Genomic DNA, 20,736 nt, shown 5'->3' with positions numbered 1-20,736 from the left:
GGAGGTGGCTAGACAGAACATTCCAGAGCACTAGTTCCCAGCTTTGAACAGTGCATCGGCATCACCATTAAAAAAGAAAGGAGCCATGAAATAAAAATGAAACCCCTCTTCCCAAAGAAAAGAGACAGAGAGATAGGAAACCCCGCAGTGCATTCATCCTTGACAGCTGCTTTTGTTCGCAGTGTTGTAACCGTGATGGAAGAGCGGAGTAAGTCGGGAGGGGTGGGGGCCCCTGCTTTCATGCTCCACGACCTGGGGCTGACAGCCTAGCCTCTGCACGTGCATTTCAGCGGCAAGCCCGATAAGGTAAAGGTGTGCAAACATGCATTTAATCCCAGAGAACTGAAGAGGCCTGGCCTGTGTTTGAAACGTTTGCACTTTGTGTTCATTCAATGCAACACACTTGAGAGGCCAGGAAGAGCTGGGGAAGCGATGCGAGCTCCAGGCCGGGTCGTGCTGCCGCACTCAGCCTGTGCGGGCTGTGGTGGCCTGCACGGGCTGCGGTGGCCTGGGCTGGTCCAGCTGTGGTGGCCCGGGTGGGGTGGGGTTGGGCTGCCGTGGCCTGGGCGGGCTGCAGTGGCCTGGGTGGGTCTGGCTGCGGTGGCCTGGGTTAATCTGGCTGCAGTGGCCTGGGTGGGTTGGGCTGCAGTGGCCTGGGTGGGTCTGGCTGTGATGGCCTGGGCGGGTCGGGCTGTGGTGGCCTGGGTGGGTGTGGCTGTGGTGGCCTGTGTGGGTCTGGCTGCGGTGGCCTGGGTGGATCTGGCTGCGGTGGCCTGGGTGGGTCTGGTTGTGATGGCCTGGGCGGGTCTGGCTGCAGTGGCCTGGCTGGGTCTGGCTGCGGTGGCCTGGGTGGGTCTGGCTGTGATGGCCTGGGCGGGTCGGCTGCAGTGGCCTGGGTGGGTCTGGCTGTGATGGCCTGGGCGGGTCGGGCTGTGATGGCCTGGGCGGGCTGCAGTGGCCTGGGTGGGTCTGGCTGTGGTGGCCTGGGCGGGCTGCAGTGGCCTGGGTGGGTCTGGCTGCGGTGGCCTGGGTGGATCTGGCTGTGATGGCCTGGGCGGGTCTGGCTGCGGTGGCCTGGGTGGGTCTGGCTGTGGTGGCCTGGGTGGGTCTGGCTGCGGTGGCCTTGGTGGGTCTGGCTGTGATGGCCTGGGCGGGCTGCAGTGGCCTGGGTGGGTCTGGCTGTGGTGGCCTGGGCAGGTCTGGCTGCAGTGGCCTGGGCGGGTCTGGCTGCGGTGGCCTGGGTTAATCTGGCTGCAGTGGCCTGGGTGGGTCTGGCTGCGGTGGCCTGGGTGGGTCTGGCTGTGGTGGCCTGGGTGGGTCTGGCTGTGGTGGCCTGGATGGGTCTGGCTGCGGTGGCCTGGGTGGGTCTGGCTGTGATGGCCTGGGCGGGCTGCAGTGGCCTGGGTGGGTCTGGCTGTGGTGGCCTGGGCAGGTTGGGCTGCGTGGCCTGGGTGGGTCTGGCTGTGGTGGCCTGGGCGGGTTGGGCTACGTGGCCTGGGCGGGTCGGGCTGTGGTGACCTGGGCGGGTCGGGCTGTGGTGGCCTGGGCGGGTTGGGCTGTGTGGCCTGGGTGGGTTGGGCTGTGGTGGCCTGGGCGGGTTGGGCTGTGGTGACCTGGGCCAGTTGGGCTGTGGTGACCTGGGCGGGTTGGGCTGTGGTGGCCTGGGTGGGTTGGGCTGCGTGGCCTGGGCGGGTTGGGCTGTGGTGGCTTGGGTGGGTCGGGCTGCAGTGGCCTGGGCAGGCTGTGGTGGCCTGGGCGGGTCGGGCTGCAGTGGCCTGGGCGGGTTGGGCTGCATGGCCTGGGCGGGTCGGGCTGTGGTGGCTTGGGGGGGTCGGGCTGCAGTGGCCTGGGCGGGTTGGGCTGCGTGGCCTGGGCAGGTCAGGCTGTGGTGGCTTGGGCGGGTCGGACCGCAGTGGCCTGGGCAGGCTGTGGTGGCCTGGGCGCCCCTGCCCCGCAGGGCTGACCCGCCTTGGACCGAGCACTTAGGGGCCGGCCTGGGCACAGGCCCTTCCATATGCTCTGCGCCGGGTGGGACCGCGTGTTGTGGCTGCTCCACACTGCCAGGAGCTGATATCCTGCAACCTCTCCCGGAGGGTGGCGGGGACAGCAGGAACACGGGGCTTTGTACTCGCCTGGCTCTGCCTTGGTGTCGGGAGCCCTTAGGTGGCGAATGCGTTTCCTTATTTTCTGCTCACTTTGTAAAAGAAAATTTCTTCTTGGCAACTGTTCATAAGTATAACTTCCAATACACTGGCTGAACTTTGAGACTAGGTGACTGAACGCTCAGCCTGTGGCCAGGTGAGGCCCGGCCTGAGGGTCATGTCCAGGCAGCCTCTTGGGAGCCCAGGCTTCGGGACACCCATGCCCTTAGGCCGCTGCTTACGGGCCCGGTGCCATTGTGGACTGCTGTGTTCCAGAATTGCTGTCTTGCAATTTAAAACTAACCATCATAACAGCAGGGTGTATTCCTAAGAAAGATAAAGACTTCATCCCTGCTTCTCCAGTTGACGCACCAGCAGTTTGTCCTCTGCTGAGCTGAGATGTGAGTTTGCAGACTGATGCTGTCGGGTGGAGGTGGTGGTTGGCTTCTGTCCCTAAGACTGTCCTCACAGTCCGGCTGTGCCTGCGGCCTCTGCAGGGCACAGTGGCCTCACTCGTGGCCGCAGCCACCGAGCCTCCCGTCACCATCCCAGATGGTCCACTCTCTTCAGGCAAGCAGCATGTCCTCTGTTGGTTATTGCCTGGTGGTTGCATGCTGTCAGCAAATACTTAAGAAATTAACTTACCATTCCAGTTTTTTTTAAATTCAAAAAACTAGTTGGTAGGTTTGTTACATTGAAATTAAACTCATACAAATAAAATGTCAAGAATTGTCTTTAGGAAAGATAATGATTTTTCTTGATTTATGGTTTAGTTTTCTGGCTGCTAAAACAGATACCATGCAATACATTGGCTTCAGCAACAGGAATGTATTGGCTCACGGTTTTGAGGCAAGGCACATCCAGAATCAAGGCATCGTCAGGGCAGTGCTTTCTCCCTGAGGACCGAGGACGGCGCCATCAGGGTGGCTACGTGGAGCCGGCCCGGCTTTCCCGTCCCGCGGCAGTGCCTGTACCCCACTCCTGGTGCCTTGGGGATCCCCTGATGGTCAGCCCTGCTACTCCCGCCGCTTCCTTCGCTCTGAGGCTTCCAGTAACTGGACTAAGAGCCTCACTTCACTGCAGCAACCACAGCAAGATGTCCTCATAGAAGGCTGAACACACACACGAATGGGTTAAGTGTAAGAACATGTTTTTCTGGGTTACATGGCTCCAAGCCACCACAATTGACTGCTTGGAGGTTAATTGTATTCATTTATTTGTTGCCTGCATTATATATCCAATTGTACTTCCCCTTTAGACAAAATAATATTGTTTCAATATAATGTATGAAGTTCTGCTTCTTCCACCAGAATTCCAGAAGTTGAAAAAAAGGCATTGGCTTTAAGACTCTTTTATCTTCTTGCTCTGTTTTCATCTACTACTTTGGATGGGTAAACAACTGTGCCGGTTTGGAAACTGTTGTGGAGCCCAGAAAAGCCATGCCCTTTAATACTCTTCAGTTTTGCTGGATGGGAGCTTTTTGATTCCATGAAGATGTGACCCACCCATTTGTGGGTGGCATCAATTGATTATATGGTTTCCATGGATATGTGTCTCCACCCATTCAAGGTGGGGTTGCTTAAGAGGGAACCATTTTGGAAAAAGCTCAGAGCAGTGAGAGTCACCAGAGCTGACAGAGCCAATAGAATGGCCAGAGCCCCAGGGAAATTGTTGAAGAGAAAGCTGACAGATGTTGTCATGTGCCTTTCTAGTTGAGAGAGAAACCCTGCACATCATCAGGCTTCTTGAACCAAATTAGTGTCCCCTGGATGCCTTAGATTGGACATATTAGTATGAAAAACACCTACGAATATTTATTGAATATTTGAAAACAATTTAAAGTGTAATTTTGACAAATTACACTTTGTCCTTGTAAATGAATAGAGAAGTGAAATCATTACAAGTATACCTGACTGACAAGTTGGTATACCCTGACGTTAGAATATACGAACTTCCCAAAGTAGTGAAGTGAAGAATAGAGTTAAGACTATCTGGAGTGGGGGATGGAAGGGACGGGGGGCAGGAGGGAGAGAAAAAATTCAGATTACTACAATCAGAAGTGAAAGAGGGTACATTACTACCAACTTCAAAGAAATGAAAGTAGTTCTAAGGGAACATTTTGATAACTGAAATGGAATAGACAAATTCCTAGAAAGACGCAAACTACTGAAATTGACTTGAGAAGAGATTGAAAATCGTAACTGACCTATAAAAATTGAAGAGAAAAAGTTAGTAATCAAAAACTTCCCACAAAGAAAAGGACAAGATGGCTCCACTGTTGAATTCTAGCAAATGTTTAAAGGAGGATTAATACCAATTCTTTAAAAATGTTTCCAAAAAGTAGAAGAGGAGGGAATACATCCATACTCATCCTGTGAGGCCAGCACCACCCTGATTCCAAAACTGAACAAAAACATCACAAGAAAAGAGAACTATGAACTAATGTCTCTTAAGAATATAGTGACAAAATTTTCAACAAAATGTTAGCAAATCAAATCCAGCAATATATAAAAAGTATCTCATCATGATGAAGTCTGCTTTATCCCAGGAATGCAAGGTTGGTTTAACATTGAAAAAAATCAATTACTGTAATATATCACTTCAATAGGATAAAAAACAAACAAACAAAAATCAGGGTTGATTTAATAGATGTAGAAAAAGCGTCCAACTCCCCCAAATTGTAAAAACACTCTAAAAAGTAGAAATAGAAGGGAACTTCCTCAACCTAATAAAGGGCATCTATGAAATAAAACTCAGTCAAAAGGTTATTTTATGGCTAAAGACTGAATGTTTTCTCACTGAGAACAGGAATGAGCTAAGGACATCCATTCTCAACGCTTGTACTCAGCATTGTACTGGAAGTTCTGGTCAGGCAACAGGGCAAGAAAATGAAGTAAAAAGCACCAGAATAGGAAAGGAATGAATCAAATTATCTCCATTTGCAGATGACATGACATGCTAAAGAAACAACAAAAAAATATTAGAACTAATAAATGAGTTCAACAAATTTGATAGATACAAGATTAATATGTGAAAATCAATTGCACTTCTACACAGTACTTATGAGCAAACCAAAAATGAAATTCAGAAAACAAAACATCAAAAAGAATAAAATATGAGGAACAAATTTAACAAAATTTGTTCAAGGCTTTGTGCACTGAAAACTACAAAATATTTTTGAAAGATGTTAAGATCTAAATAAGTGGAAAGTTATCCCTTGTTTATGGATTGGAAGACTTAATATTGATAAGATAGCAATACCCCCAAATTGATATGTAGATTAAATTTAATTCCTACCAAAATTAAAGCTAATTTTCAGAAATTGACAGGATGATTCTAACATTCCTCTAGAAATACAAGCAACCCAGAATAGCCAAAAATGTCTTGGAAAAGGAACAAAGTTGGAGAACTCACACCTTCTGATTCACAAACTTCTTACAAAGCTGCAGTAATCAAGACAGCATGATCCTGACAAAAGGATAAAGATATATATCAAAAAGATAGAATTGAGTATACAAAAACAAACCCTCATATATAGGGCCAATCGATTCAGCAAGGGTGAAAAGACAGCTCAGTGGGGGAAAAGCAAGTGGTGCTAGGAAAACTGGGTCTCCATGTGCAAAACATGAATACAGATCCTTTCCTTACACCATACCAAAAAGTCACTCAAAATGCAGCAGAGACCTGCATTTTGCTAGAATACAAGCTAGAAGTAGAGAACTCTTAGAAGAAAGCATACAGAAACATGAATATATGAGCTGGAAGTAGAGACCTCTCAGAAGAGAGCGTGGGGTGAACCTCTGCAGCCTGGGACTCTGCAATGCTCTGAGATACGACACCGAGTGCATAAGTAACAGTAGAAAAATAAAGGTGATGTCATCAATATTAAAACCATAGCACTTCAAGTGACATCACAGAAATGTAAAAGCAACCCACATAATGGTGGAAAATCTAAATTATATATATGATAAGAGATTTATATCTAGAACATATAAATAACTATTACAGTGCAATAGTAAAATGACAATCCAATTTAAATGAGCAAAGGATCTAAATTTCTTCAGAAGGGATGTACAGAATGGCCAGTGAGCACATGGAAAGCTAGGTGACGTCATTAGGAAAATGCAAGTGAAAGCCACAAGGAAATGCCACTCACACCTAGTAGGACGGTTTTCTGTAATAGAAGAGACCTACTAACAAGTGTTAGTGAGGCTGTAGGGAAGTTGGAACCCTTCTCCACTGCGGATGTTGTGTAAAATGGTGCGACCACCTTAGAACAGGGTCTAAGTGCTTAAACTTGTGTTCTCAAGTGCTTAAACACAGATTTATAATATGATCCAGAATTTCTCTCCTAGGTGTATTCCCAAGAGAAATGGAAACATATATCCATATAAACATGAATATGAATATGCATAGCAGCATTATTCAAAACAGCCAAAAAGTAAAAATATCCCAGATAACCATCAACTGATGAATGGATAGGCAAAATGTGGTATAGCCATACATTGGAACCCAATTTGGCAAGAAAAAGAAGTGAAGTACTGATGCCTGCTGAAATATATTTGGACATTAAAACCCCCGTGCTAAGTGAAATCAGTCACAAAGGGCTGCAAATTGTATGATTTTGTTTACATGAAATATCCAGATAGGCAAATCGTTAGAGACAGAAAGTAGTTGAATATTTTCCTAGAACCAGGAGAGTGGGGGCTGAGAGGAAATGATCAGAGCTCTGGAGGTGGGGGTTGGCTGATAAAAATGTTCTGGAAGTGTGACTGATTCTGGTTAAGCTACTGAAAAAAGTCTGGTTTTCGTAGAACTTACTCTAAGTGAAGGGCACGTATGGCGTGAGGAGTGTGTCGGAGTGGCTAGCAAAGCACACACAAAGTCTTTAAAATGCAGAATGCCATCCCAGAAATAAGGTGTGTGTGCGTGTGTGTGTGTGGGTGGGTGTGATGTGTTAGGGAAGTTTGCAACACATTTTAGAAAAGGAATTCTCTAATCCTAGAACGTAGGCCTGTGGCTGAGGCGTGCTCTAGAATTCAGGTGATGGCTGAGCGAGTTTTCCCCAGTGTGCAGCGTGTCACAGGGAGGTTAAGTGTGTCGTCTGTGGTGGAGGGTGGGCTGCGTGGCTGTGGACGGCCATCTGCAGAGTGGCCACCGCGCAGTACGAGGATGAACACAACCCCGGCCGGACCCCTACCGAAGCCATGCTTTTGCACACGCGAGGTTGCGTGCGCCTCTTCCTCAGACCCGCTCGTATGTGTCGAGAAGCAGAGACGCGGGGACCAGGTATGTCACAAGTGGAGAAGCGGCGGTGCTGTCAGTTAGGGTAGCAGAGCAGGGGACTTAGGAAAGAGGGCGTAAGGGAAAAGGCAGAGCCCTGAGCTTGCCGGCATCCTTCCTGGAGCCGCTGTGCAGAACACGTGGGCCAGCATGCGGCAGGAACGGCCCTCTCCAGGGACCCCTGTGATGCGTGTGTGTCCACAGGGCCCAAGGTGGCCCATGGCTGGGGGTCTGGGTGCAGCCGGAGCTCCCCAAGGCCAGCAGCGCACACCCTGCAGGCGCCCGCGCGGGGCCCCACGGGGGCCTGATCTCCGGGCTGTGAGGCAGCTCTGTGCAAGCTCTGTGCGAACGACGTACCACCTGCAGAGCTGCCTTGAAGTAGATGGAGCTTTTCTATATCCTCCTCGCACAGGGCTTCTGTCACACACCCAGGTTGCCATCACTGGTCGCTGCGCAGTGCTGAGGCAGCTGGTGAATTTTAAGAAGACGGTAACCTTTCTTACACTCCAGGACAAATGATACAACTGAGCATCTATATGATACCATGGGGAGAGGTATAATAACAAAATTGCCTGCATATAATGCTCCCAAATATCAAGGCCTTTGAAATTGTTAATGCTTGTGTGTCTGCTATTCTGAATAGACATTTTTAAATGGTGGTCCATTTAAAATGGGATCTGTATAAAGCTAATTTGTTTCTCTTATTCATTGAAGAGCAATTTAAGTTGAATGAGAAAATGGCTCATAAATATAATTTAATTCATTCAGATTACCTATGATTAAAAAAGCTCGAATATAGTGGAATCTGTGTAGAGCATGTAGTCATTTTATGGGAAATTTAAAATGTATATATACAAAATGAGTGCTGGTGGAATAATTTTTAATTTCAGAGATATTTAAAAATGTTTTCCGGGGTGCTCCTGGGTCTCGCGGCGAACGCACGCCCGGGGGGTGGGGTGGGGGAGGGTAGGCGTTTCCGGCAGCAGCGACGTTCCAAAGTCGCAAGTGGTTTTAACGGTCACTGCCGTCACCGATCGGGGAGACTGGGCCACTGCGAGCGGTTCTTCCCGCGTCCTCCACAGGTGGCGTAGTTCCAAAACGGGAGTGGAAGGTTTAGCAGTCCTAGGGAACCAGGCAGTTTCACAAATAAACCCACCAGCAAGTTTAAAAATAAATAGGTACAACTCAGAGGAAGTGGAGTTATTCTGTTGCACACACACACAAAAAGATGTCTAGCGGGTCCAGCGATAATGATGTGATAAGAACACGAATACCTACTTATGACGATGATAACACTGTCCTTTATGCATATGAACCAAACAATACATATATTAATCAGGAAAGTGTTGTATCTGACACATCGTACCATGAGGAACAACAAAAAACAATGTCGGACATCCTTACCCATTGCCAGGTCATACATGATGCTATTCAAAACCTGGATAAGAAGTTTGATGTGATGCATGGAAAGGTTACAAAAATCCACCGTTTCCGTATGAAAGCTATGTGGCAAAATCGTAAGCCACTTGGATATGCATATAAGAATTACAGTTACCTGCTTTCTAGAAAAATGAGATTCCAGAAATTGAGGAAGAAGGAGCCTCCCGCTACATTCTCTTACCCTGAAAGTTATAGTCCAACCCTGCCAGTGGGAAGGCGGGATAATGAAAGTGATGATGTCCCGAACAACCCCCTAGAAACGACTTTTCAATCAGATGTGCCCTCTGAACCAGAGCAGCCGTTTTTCAGGGAGGAGGAGGAACAGGAGCAGGAGCAGGAGCAGGAGCAGGAGCAGGAGGAGGAGCAGGAGCAGGAGCAGGAGCAGGAGCAGGAGCAGGAGGAGGAGCAGGAGCAGGAGCAGGAGGAGGAGCAGGAGCAGGAGCAGGAACAGGAGGAGGAGCAGGAGCAGGAGCAGGAGGAGGAGCAGGAGCAGGAGGAGGAGCAGGAGGAGGAGCAGGAGCAGGAGCAGGAGCTGAGCCTTGAGCGGAGCCCACCGTGGCATTCATTTCAGCCTTATTTCTTACCGGATGACCCAATGCCTGGTCCGTCCACAATGCCCTGCTTTTCCAGCCCACGTGCTCCAAGCACCAGCAGTGTTATCTCCTCTGCCCAAGCTTCTGAAGTGCCAGCTTCAACAATGATGGTCCCTGGAGAATGCAGTCCAACAAATAACACTGACCTGATGAATTACGGTTTACTGGAGAATAAGAGCATCAGCAAACACACTAACTCATCACCTCCCAATTCCATCCCTCCCAATTTCGTTACAAGTTCACCAGTTGAACTTGACGCCGGAGACGTGACACAAAGCTTCTCTGAGGATCCTTCGAGCTGGTCAGTGGAAGAAGTGATACAGTTTATGGAACAAATGGATCCTCAGTCATTCACCCCCCTTGCTGGCCTCTTCCGTTATCACGACATTGATGGGAAGGCTCTGCTACTACTCAAAAGTGACATGATGAGGAAGTATATGGGGCTGAAGTTGGGAATAACTGTGAAACTATGTCACTACATTGATAGACTTAAGAAAAATACTTCCACGGTTAAAAAATGTTTCTATAAATTTAGATTGGACTTAATTCCAGGGTTATAAAATTGTTTTGCTCTTGTTTTATAGAAGTTTCCTTTAAAAATATGTTATATGAATTGTAGAACCACATTACAGTCCAATCTACGTTTTAAAAAACGATTTAACATATTAGTATTTACAAATTCAAATTAGCAATATTTTATCTGTCCATTGCTGCAATATCCTGTCCATGTTCTACTAGTTTCCTGAAAAGGAAGAGCCATATAACGTATGTTCCTCTGTTATTTATTTCTTAGTATGTTGTATTTGTTTGGATTTTAAAAAAATAAGCTTATAGATATTCCCCCCAAAATAAGTTTTTTGATAAATTATAGGTTAGATAAAATAGTCATTTTATGTAGGAGATATTTATACTTCAAGGGTGGTTTGGATGGAGTCTGAATACAGTTTTTTTCAGTGAAATACCTATTATTTTAAAACTTTCCATATTTTGACTCAGCTTGGACATTTAGCTAGGCATTCGTTGTTCTCATCTCTATAACAATACCTATATCCAAATTTTGAAAAGATACATATTTTATTGAAATGTGTTTATTCTCCATATGGATACTATATCATATTTATATTTTATTCTATATCTATAGGTATGCCCACAAATAAACCTTTTATTTTTGAATTTAAAATGGCACTTTGCACCATTGATGAACTACATATATAGTTAGATGTTTTTATTCTGCTAAAAATATGTGCATTGTTTACCATCACTAGTACCTCTTAACTTAATCCTCAGGGGATAAGAAACAACCTCACAGGGAGGTTCTCTGTCCTATGCAGTGTTTCTAATTTGCTTAGATCTGAGCCATTTATTCTGTTATATTTTGGAAGATGCACTACTTGTCACTTGTCATTTTGGGCTTTGTTGTCAAAATAGAACTTTCTAGGGAAATGTTCATTGTTACTCTGCTATTACATTGTTACTACTTTGTATGATTTTTGGTATAGTGTTGATAAGCTGTGAGAGGTAGTGCTAATTTATTAGCCGTTTCTTATAACTGCCAATACAGAGTACACCACAGACACAAATGTACATTTTCTTTTTAGAAAACCAAATGTACTTAATATTCGAAAGCACCTATTTTCTAGGTATATGTGGTTTGAAAGGAGGTTTCTTCTGTGTTATTCTTCATGTTTTATAACACAAGATTGTAACTTAAACTTGGTCTTCTTTCAAATTGTTTGAGTGAAGATCCTGTGCCCAGTTGAATATTCCTCAGGTGTTTGCATAAATAATATGTTCTGCAGTTTTCTGATTTTAAAATTTAATAAAGTTAACCAAAATAATTAACAAAAAAAAATGTTTTCCCATTTTTAAAAGAAAAATACCTATTTATTTTGGAAAATAGAAAATATCAATGAACAAGATAAAGCAAACAAACAAATGAAAAAAAAAACAGCCTTTAGTCATTAGTTGCCCTACCACCTAGACATAATCATTATTAACATTTGATACAGTAGCATTCAGATATGTCATTCCTGAATTATGTGGGTATATGTGTTTGTATCTCCATAAACACAGAGAAAAGTGAGATCCTACTACAAATACTGATGTTTCGCATAACTGCCTTGATAGTTGCAGAGGATTTTTATTATATAGGCATCACTATTTAGTGACGCTCCTGTTGTACATTCGGATAGCTTCCAGTCCATTTGCTGATCTTCATGATGCTATGATGAGTACTTTGTAAACACATTTATACTCGTCTGTTTTCCCACAATAAATTTTTAGAAGTGCAGTTGCTGAGTGAATGTCCTCACTTCTTAAAAGGCTTTTTGATAAATATTGCCAATATTTCTCCAAAATGACCAATTATTTATCTTCCAGTAAGAACTGGTATAATTCCTGAATTATACCCACATAATTCAGGAATGACATATCTGAATGCTACTGTATCAAATGTTAATAATGATAGCAAACTGTTTATCCACATTGGACAAAACGAAAAAGTTATTTTTTTTAAATTTCTTTAACCTATAAAATGAAAATGACATTTAAATTGCATTCCTTCCATTATAAGTAAGATAGTTTTTTTCTAAAAAAAATTTGGGTGTATTATTTAGAGTTTTACTTGCAGAAAAGAAGTTTATTAAAAAGATATTGGAAAAATAACATTACCATTGGGAGGGCTTAAGAACCAGGCTCAGAATTGGCTTCAGGACACTGTCAGCACCGGGTCATAGAAGTGATGTCGCTGCAGCCGAGACTCGGGCACCGTGTCTGTGGGTGCCTGTGCCAGCTGCTGGATGCCACTGGGCCCTGCCCCCTGCAGCTGATGCTGCCTCTGCCCCAGGCAGGCGGGCACTATGCTCCGTTTCCTCCCCTCTGCTCCTCGGACCACATCCGGCACACATGCAGCTGAGCTGTGATGCTCAGGCTGCAGGCTGGTCCCCACACCTGAGGGCCTGGGAGAGAAAGTGGCCTGCGGTTTCGGTTCTTGTGGAAGGAGCCTCTCGTTTCCTCCCTGAAGACCCATAAAATGGGACAACTCCCTAAGACAGAAGGGGTTGCTGTTATTAGAAAGTCAAAATAGAGGAAGCATTTGAGCATGTCGGGCATTTGTATTTCACGTTTTGTGAATTATTAATTCACCTTTTAAATTAATTTTTCCATGGAAAGACCCCCTTTTTTCCTGTAGGAATCAACCCCTTTTAATATGTTAGGAATGTTTTTTCTCAGTTTGTGATCTTTAAAAAAAATCCTGAATTTTAATTTTATTATTAGACTTAGCAGAACAATCCCTTAAGACTACATACTCACTGATATTTTCCTAGTTTTGTGTTTCATATTTACACAATTTGTAATGATTTATTTTTACATTTTTATTTAAAAATATAATTCTTATGGACTGACTATATTTGAATGTGCAGTGTTAGGCAAGGGTATTATCCATTTATTTTTCTCCCAAATGATTAGCTAGCCATCACAACGTTACTTGCTTAGTATTATTTCTTTCTTACTAATCTTAAATATTCCAAATCCACTGTTTGATAAAGTGTTAGATATTCTTGGTTTGGTTTCTTAATATAAATTCCACCTGTTTTCATTATGTAGCTCTATAATAACTACCCCTCAATGTCCTTCTTTAAAATGTTTTCCTAGCTGTTCTTTTTTTAAAAGAATATTATAAAAATTCTAGGAATATCTGAACGTGGGGAGAATAATGACCCAGATGCCATCACTTTACTGCTGTCAGCCCCCAGCCCACATCGTTTCTCTGTTCCTGCCCCACATAAACTGCTGAGGCAAACCCTGTTTGTTTTTTCATCTGTAAATATATATATGTATATATATATATATATATAAGATTTTAAAAAATAAATATGTGATCTGTAGACCCTCAAGTTCAGCACTGCCACACGCCGTGCTTTTTGGTCTGCGCGCTGTGTTGTGCAGCCATTGTCACGAGAAACTCCAGAACATTCCATCAGTTACAGCTCTCTCCCACCCGCTGCCCTGTTTCTGTGATGTGTCTCTTTTTGTTCTCCAAATACCGGGCCACTCTTTTCTTAACTGAGGCGGTGGCTCCCACAGGAAGACTCGGTTTTTCACCTCGGGCCTAACTTGAAGCAGCATTTAAAAACTGGACATAAATCCAAACTGATGAAATTTCACAACACAGTAATGAGAGCTGGGCCTTTTCCTGTATATTTCGTGAGGAGACGGTGAAGGATTATTGCGTCACGTATACAGGGCTGCACTTCACACAACTTGCCTCTAAACATCCCTACTTCGCCCACTCCCAGCTCTCCTGTCCGCTGGTGCTTCTCGGTGTTCCAGGGCTGCCGAGACAGCATCTCGCAGGTCGGTTGGCTGTTTGGAGGCTGCAAGTCTGAAACCGAGGTCAGCAGCCTCGTGTCCTAGGCAGTGGCCACTGGCGCCATGCAGAGCCCCATCCCGTGGCCGTCTCCTGCGCCAGCCCCGTCCATCGTTGTGTCCGATTTCCTTCGCGTGTGAAGACCCCAGTCTTACGGATCAAGGCCCACCCTAAATTAGCCTCCTCTAAATGGTTCCCCCAGGATCTTTACAAATGAGTTCACACTTGGCAGGAGAGGGTTTGCATTGAGCATGTGTTTAAGAGGCAAGATCCAATGCTCCCATTCCCTAAATGAATCATAAAACATGTGCCCTTCGAGTGTGGTGTCTTTAACTTACCATACCGTCTTCAGGGTCTATACATTTGGGGTGTGTAACAGTATTTAACTCCATAGTATGGATATGACTCCTTCATTTACCCACTCACCAGTTGATGGATGGATGGGATGTGTCTACTTTTCAGCTATTTTGAATAATGCCGCTATGGACATTCACATACAAGTTTTTGGGTGAACATGTTTCAGGCCCCTTGGGATACATACCTGAGATTGGATTACTTGACCATTTGTAATTCTGTGTTTAGCTTTTTGAATAACTTCCAACCATCTTCTGTAGCAGATGGGTCATTTTACAATTCCACCAGCAGTGCAGGAGGGTTCTAATTTCTCCAAATCCTTGCCAACACTTGCTGTTGGTTGACTGATATAATTGATTGATTATAGCCATTTGCATGGGTCTGAAGTGGTTTATCGTTGTACTTTTGATTTATTGTCCCCTAATGACTAATGATGTTGATCATCTTTTCATGTCCTTGTTAGCCATTCAAATATCTTATTGGAAGAAATGTCTGTTTCAATCTCTTGTATGTTTTTAATTGGGTAATTTGCTTTTTATTGCTGAGTTATAAGAATTCACCATGTATTCTGGATACTCAATCCTTATCAGATATATGTTTTCCAAATATTTTATCCCATGTTATGGGTTGTATTTTGACTTTCTTGACTATGTCCTTTGACTCAAAAAAAGTTATAGGTTTAGATTAAGTCAAAATTAACTTTTCTCACTTAGCTCCTTATTGCTTTTGTGGTCATATCTAAGAAGCTGTTGCTTGATTAAAGGTCATACTGATTGACAGCTGTATTTCCTTTTATGAATTTTATAGTTTTAGCTCTTATATTTATGTGTTTGATTCATTTTATGTTAGTTTTTAAATATGTTTTAAGTAAGGGTCCAAATTCATTCTTTTGCATGTAGATATCTAGCTGTCTCAGCTCCTCCTGTTGAAGACACAATCCTCGTGGGGTGGTCTTGGGACCCTTGTTGGAAGTCAGTTCACCACCGACATATGGGTGTATTTCTGGACTAGCCATCACACTCCATTGTCCTACCAGCCTATCATCATGCCAACACCCTGCTGTAATTACTGTAACTTTATACTAAGTGTAATTGAGACATGGGAGTACTCCAACTTTTTCCTTCTTTTTCAAGATTTTTTGTTTTGCTGTTTGGGGGTCCTTGCACTTCCATATGAACCTTAAGACAACTTGTCAGTTTCTGCAAAGATGTCAGATGGGGCTTTGACAGAGATTGTGTTGTATCTGCAGACACACTTGGGAAGTGTTCTCATCTTAACAGTGCTGTCTTCCAATGCATGAACATGGTTTTTTAATTTCATTTTTGGTTTGCTCCTTTCTACACAATTGATTTTTTTTTCCATTCTACAAATGTAATCAGTAATTCACAATATCATCACATAGTTGCATATTCGTCATCATGATCATTTCTTAGAAAATTTGTATCAATTCATAAAAAGAAACAAAAAGACAACAGAAAAAAATTCATACATACCATTCCCCTTACCCCACCCTTTCATTGATCACTAGCATTTCAATCTAAATTTATTTTAACATTACACAATTGATTTTTGTGTATTGATCTTGTTCCTTGCAACCCTGCTGAACTTATTAGTTAATAATTTTTAGTGGCTTCTTTAGAATTTTCTATATACAGATAATGTAATCTTCAAGCAGAGATAGTTTTACTTTTTCCTTTTCAATCCTGTTGCCTTTTATTTCACTTCCTTCCCTCGCTGCCCCTCTGACGAGAGCCTCCAGTGCAGTGTTGTATAGGAGTTGTAAGAGTAGACGTGCTCGCTGTTGAGGGAAATGCCTTCAGTCTTTCTCTACTGAGTATAGTGTTAGCTGTGGGTTTTGCACAGATGCCGTTTGCCAGGTTGAGGAAGCTCCCCTCTATGGTGAGTCTGGTGAGTGGTCCTTTTTATCTTGGAAGGCTATTAGATTTTGTCAGATGCTTTCTCTACATCTTTTGAGTTGATCTTGTGTTTTTCCCCCTAATTCTAAAGATGTGGTGTAATACATTAATTGATTAGAACCAACCTCACATTCCTGGGATACATTCCAACTGATCATGGCATGTAATCCTTTTTGCATATTGGTAAATTCTATTTGCTAGATTGTTGAGGATTTTTCATCTTTATCAACTAGGAATATTGTTCTGTTCCTGTTCTTGTGCTGTCTTTGTCTAGTTTTTGTATCAGGGTAACGTTGGCTTCAACGAACGAGTTGCAAAGTGTTCCCTCCTCTCTGGTGCTTTTTGGGGAAAATACTGAGAGTAATTGATATTAATTCTTTATTTTATTTCTGAAGAGCCAATCATAATGTCCCCATTTTATTCCTGATTTTAGTAACTCGAGTCACCTTTTTTTCCTTGGTTGTTCTAGCTAGGAATTTGTCATTTTTGCTGCTATTACTGAAGACACAGCTTCTGGTTTCGCTGATTTTTCTGTATTGTTTTTCTATTCTATTCACCATTTTATTTATTTCCACTCTATATTAATTCCTTCCTTTTTCTTACTTTGAGTTTACTTCGCTCTTTGTTTTCTAGTTCTCATGTTAGACCCTCTGGATTCCTGGGAATATGCCAGAGCTTTTCAGTGCCCTTATGCACATCCGTTTCCCTAGCCTTCCTTCCCCAGGTTTTTTGGTTCGTCTGCTGTTTGTTCCAGATGCCATTTACCTATCATCATTGGCAGGTGCAACTAAAGCATTAGTCTTTATTTTGTTATAAAGGTATTTCTACCTTTAATATGAAAATATTTCATAAAAATTGATAATAATTCATCAAGTGTCTGTCAGTTAGCAGCTTTAACACCAACCAGTGCCAACTCAGGCAAAACAAAGACAAGCCTTTGGAGCCAGTCTTCCATGGACACGCCTGAAAGGTCCAAACAGGCAACTAAAGTTCTTTGTGAATGAGGCTCCTTCTGCTCCCAGAAGCACAGGAGTGTGGCTGCTATTTCAGGCTCCCCTTAGCTGAGAAGTGGGGGGTGGGACTTGATAAGTTAAAACACCACCACCATCACAGTTCTTACTGAGATTCAATCGTTTGTTTTTTAAATAAGTTCTCCCCAGGCTGCTGCAATTCTTTGATTAATTTCCATACAGCCAAAAAAATTGGTTCTGACATTTTTGTCAGATTTTTCTTTGCCTTTATAGAGTAGTAGTGGTTGGATTTCCTTATTTTTCTGCCATTTTCAGTTTTTTTTGTGATTTTAATTTAATTTTCCAGATGAATGTTGTAATTATTTAGTCACATTGAAGTTGTATTATTATTGCATGCAATTCATAAATCAATTTTCAGTTATTTGACATCTTCATGATTTTGAATATTCTCATTGAAGAGCACGCTGTGCCTTTTCAAGTGCTCCTTTACGTGGCTCTTTTTTAGGCATTTTTAAAAAGATAGATCCCTCACAAATTTTGTTATATATATCCAATATTATTTAATTGCTATTCTTTTCATTTATATTTTAATATTAATAATAGATCCAAATATAATAAATGTTCATAATTATTTATATTCCTTTCATATTGTTGGAGTAGTCTACAGTGTGAGCCTACTTTTCCACTGTGTTTCCTGAGAACTTTTTATTGATATGAAGGAAATTTGTAGATTTTCAAATCATTCTTCTATTGACTACTTTTATTCACCTATCTGTACCTTTTTAAAATAAACACTCATATGCAAATAAAAATCAGTTTGACTCCTAATTTCTGGTCTGTATGTATGCTCCTTATTGTATTTCATTCTCTGATTTTACTAGATAGTATTTTCAAAACATGTTTATATCAGAATGGTGATAGGAAGTATCTTTGTTTAATTCTGGCCTACTTTGAATGTATTACAGAAATTTATAAAACAAAATTTCAAATGATATGGCAGTTTCAATAATTATTTTTGAATTTATTGGAATTAGCTGTGAATATCGAAACTGGGCATGCATCTTGTTGAGTTGAATTTTTTTCTTATTGTTTTAGAAAGGCTTGTCTTTCTTTGATTTATTTTGTATTGTTATTGTTGATATTATTCTTTCTCCACTTCCCTTTTTTATTCTGAAAAATATCGTAGTGATGAAAGTATAAAAAAAATGTGTAAAACAACAATTTGTCATTGACCTTCGTCCCAATAAGTACTGTATCCATTTCCCAAACACTATTCAGTGTTACACATTCTAGCTTTTATGGTAATCATCTCCTTGCTTTTAGTTTTAATTTTAAAAACATACATCCCTACATCATATAGTCGTGTTTCCTTGCTTTTGAACGTTTTATAAGTGACCCAGCATCTGTTGCTTTTTTGACTCATCACACCTAATGCTGTGTAAACATTGCCATACTTATCTCTTAGTGTGTGCACACATGCTTTCAGTACAGCAGCTAGCACGGGAATTGATAGGCACAGGCACGTGTACTCTAAACTTTGGTCAACAAATCTGGTTTTCCAAAGGTTGTATGGATTTACAGATCTGTCATCTGTGTATGAGGGCTTAATTTGCTCCACGTACTTACCAACACTTGGCATTGTCAGTCTTTTTAATTTTAGCCTTTCCACCAAATTCCGTTAACAGTGCACTCATAGCACAGGGGCGAGGACTGGAACAGGTGTGTGTGGTCTTTAGACATGATTCCACCCACCACAACCTCTCCTCTGGACACTTGCTCTCTATCCCAGTCCTTCTCATTATTTCATTTTAGACTAATCACTCTGTGCATTGAAATTTTTCTGTCACCCATCCACCTATCATCTATCTATCCGTCCATCTATCATCTGTCTATCCATCCATCTATCGTTTGTCTATCCATCCACCTGTCATCTATCTATCCATCCATCTGTCATCTATCTATCCATCCATATATCATCTATCTACACATCCTTCTATCGTCTATCTATCCATCCATCTGTCATCTATCTACCCATCCATCACCTATCTACCCATCCATCATCTATCTACCCATCCATCTATCATCTGTCTATCCATCCATCTATCGTCTATCTATCCATCTACCTATCATCTATCTATCCATCCATCTGTCACCTATCTACCCATCCATCTATCATCTATCTATGCATCCTTCTATCGTCTGTCTGTCCATCCATCTGTCATCTATCTATCCATCCATCTATTGTTTATCTATCCATCCACCTGTCATCTATCATCCGTCATCTATCTATCCATCCACCTGTCATTATCTATCCATCCATCCACCATTTGTCTATCTATCCATCTGTCATCTATCCATCCATCCATCATCTATCTACCCATCCACCTACCATCTATGTACCCATCCATCCATCATCTATCTATCCATCCATCTATCATCTGGCCACGTAACATCATCATCATCTCCTATCATCTCTCCACTTACCGATCACCCAGCTCACTCTCTAACCTCTCCACCTACTTACCTGTCATTGAGCCCCTTCTCTCTCTCTCTCTCACCGTGTATTCTCTACTTATTAGGACCCTTCTTCTCCCACCACAGAACGTAAACTCCTCAGCAAAGAGAGAACTCTTCTGCCTTTTTCCTCACTATCCGAAAGACCCAGGACCTTGTCTGGTGGGTGCACGTGTTGAGTGTATGGGCTTTATTCATAGTGTGCTACAAATAGCCCAGAAGTTAGTCAGGTTTGATACTGTGCATTAATATGAGCTGAATATCTAAGGCCTATTGATAACATTGACAGAATATTCCATTCTAAAAAGACAAGTTTTTAAAAGGATCATCTAAACTTTCAAGATACGTTTCAACACTTTTTTGTATGTGAACTGGAACAAATAAACTCACTGAGCCCCTCTCTCGGCAACGGCAGTAGTCATAACTAAATCACGAGGTTGTGGTGAGGGTCAGGAATGATAGTAAGTAGGAACACATGTAGAGCGCTCACCTTGTGCTTGAACTCAGCTGACCTCAACAGTTGCTGTTGAGAGGAAACCCCACGATTGTCTGAAGAAGGGATATTCCCATTCTCCGTATTCCGGAAATGCTGCGTTTCTTATTCTGGTATTTTCAGAGCCCTACTTGAACATAATTCAGACAATCTGAAACGTGCTGAAAGATAAAAAATCTGAACCTATGCATTTTTTAACCATAGTTTCTGTGCGTCTGCATAGACTCACTGGGGGAGGTTTGAAATGCTCACGTTTGTAGCTTTAAACAACCTTCGAGTAACGTCAGAAAAAACATTGGGTGGTGTGAGTGCCTCGCTCTCAGATCCCCCAGCCTCTGGAGCCTGAATTTCCTCCCCTGTGAACCTGGGTGATGTTGCCTCAGGGGCCTGTTATGAGGCTTTCCCATAATGGTTGTGGAGCACGTAAGGCCCTTTCCCGCTACGTGGCTCAACCTGTTCCAGAACAAAGGAGCTAAAAGAACGATTCAGTTTGAAGTTCCCTTTAGGCTCAGTGATTCGTATTATGGATTTGTGAGGTTCTTTTTGTCCTTTGGTCATCTGGGATACCCAATTGTGAGTAGGTTTAGAAATGCTTGGCATATTTTTACTTCCTGACTTTCCTATGTTAAACTAGTTGAACTAAACAACTGTTCAACTAGAAC

The 20,736-nt window shown here is 42.8% G+C and overlaps 2 protein-coding genes across 9 annotated transcripts in view; both read left to right on the top strand.

Annotated features, from left to right (window-relative positions):
• Nucleotides 1–20,736, top strand: part of WDR27 (WD repeat domain 27) — a 347,331-nt gene that overhangs the window by 290,309 nt on the left and 36,286 nt on the right. The gene's annotated exons all lie outside the window — the stretch shown is intronic.
• Nucleotides 8,421–10,017, top strand: LOC143650966 (sex comb on midleg-like protein 1). The gene has a single exon (XM_077122211.1). It carries the CDS (start codon nt 8,653–8,655, stop codon nt 10,015–10,017), a length of 1,365 nt encoding a protein of 454 aa, XP_076978326.1. The 5' UTR covers nt 8,421–8,652.

The sequence above is a fragment of the Tamandua tetradactyla genome, chromosome 11 (assembly GCF_023851605.1).
Source record: "Tamandua tetradactyla isolate mTamTet1 chromosome 11, mTamTet1.pri, whole genome shotgun sequence".
NCBI classification, from domain to species: Eukaryota; Metazoa; Chordata; class Mammalia; order Pilosa; family Myrmecophagidae; genus Tamandua; species Tamandua tetradactyla.
The sequence above is the reverse complement of the archived record's forward strand: the minus strand, read 5'-3'. Positions and strand labels throughout refer to the sequence as shown.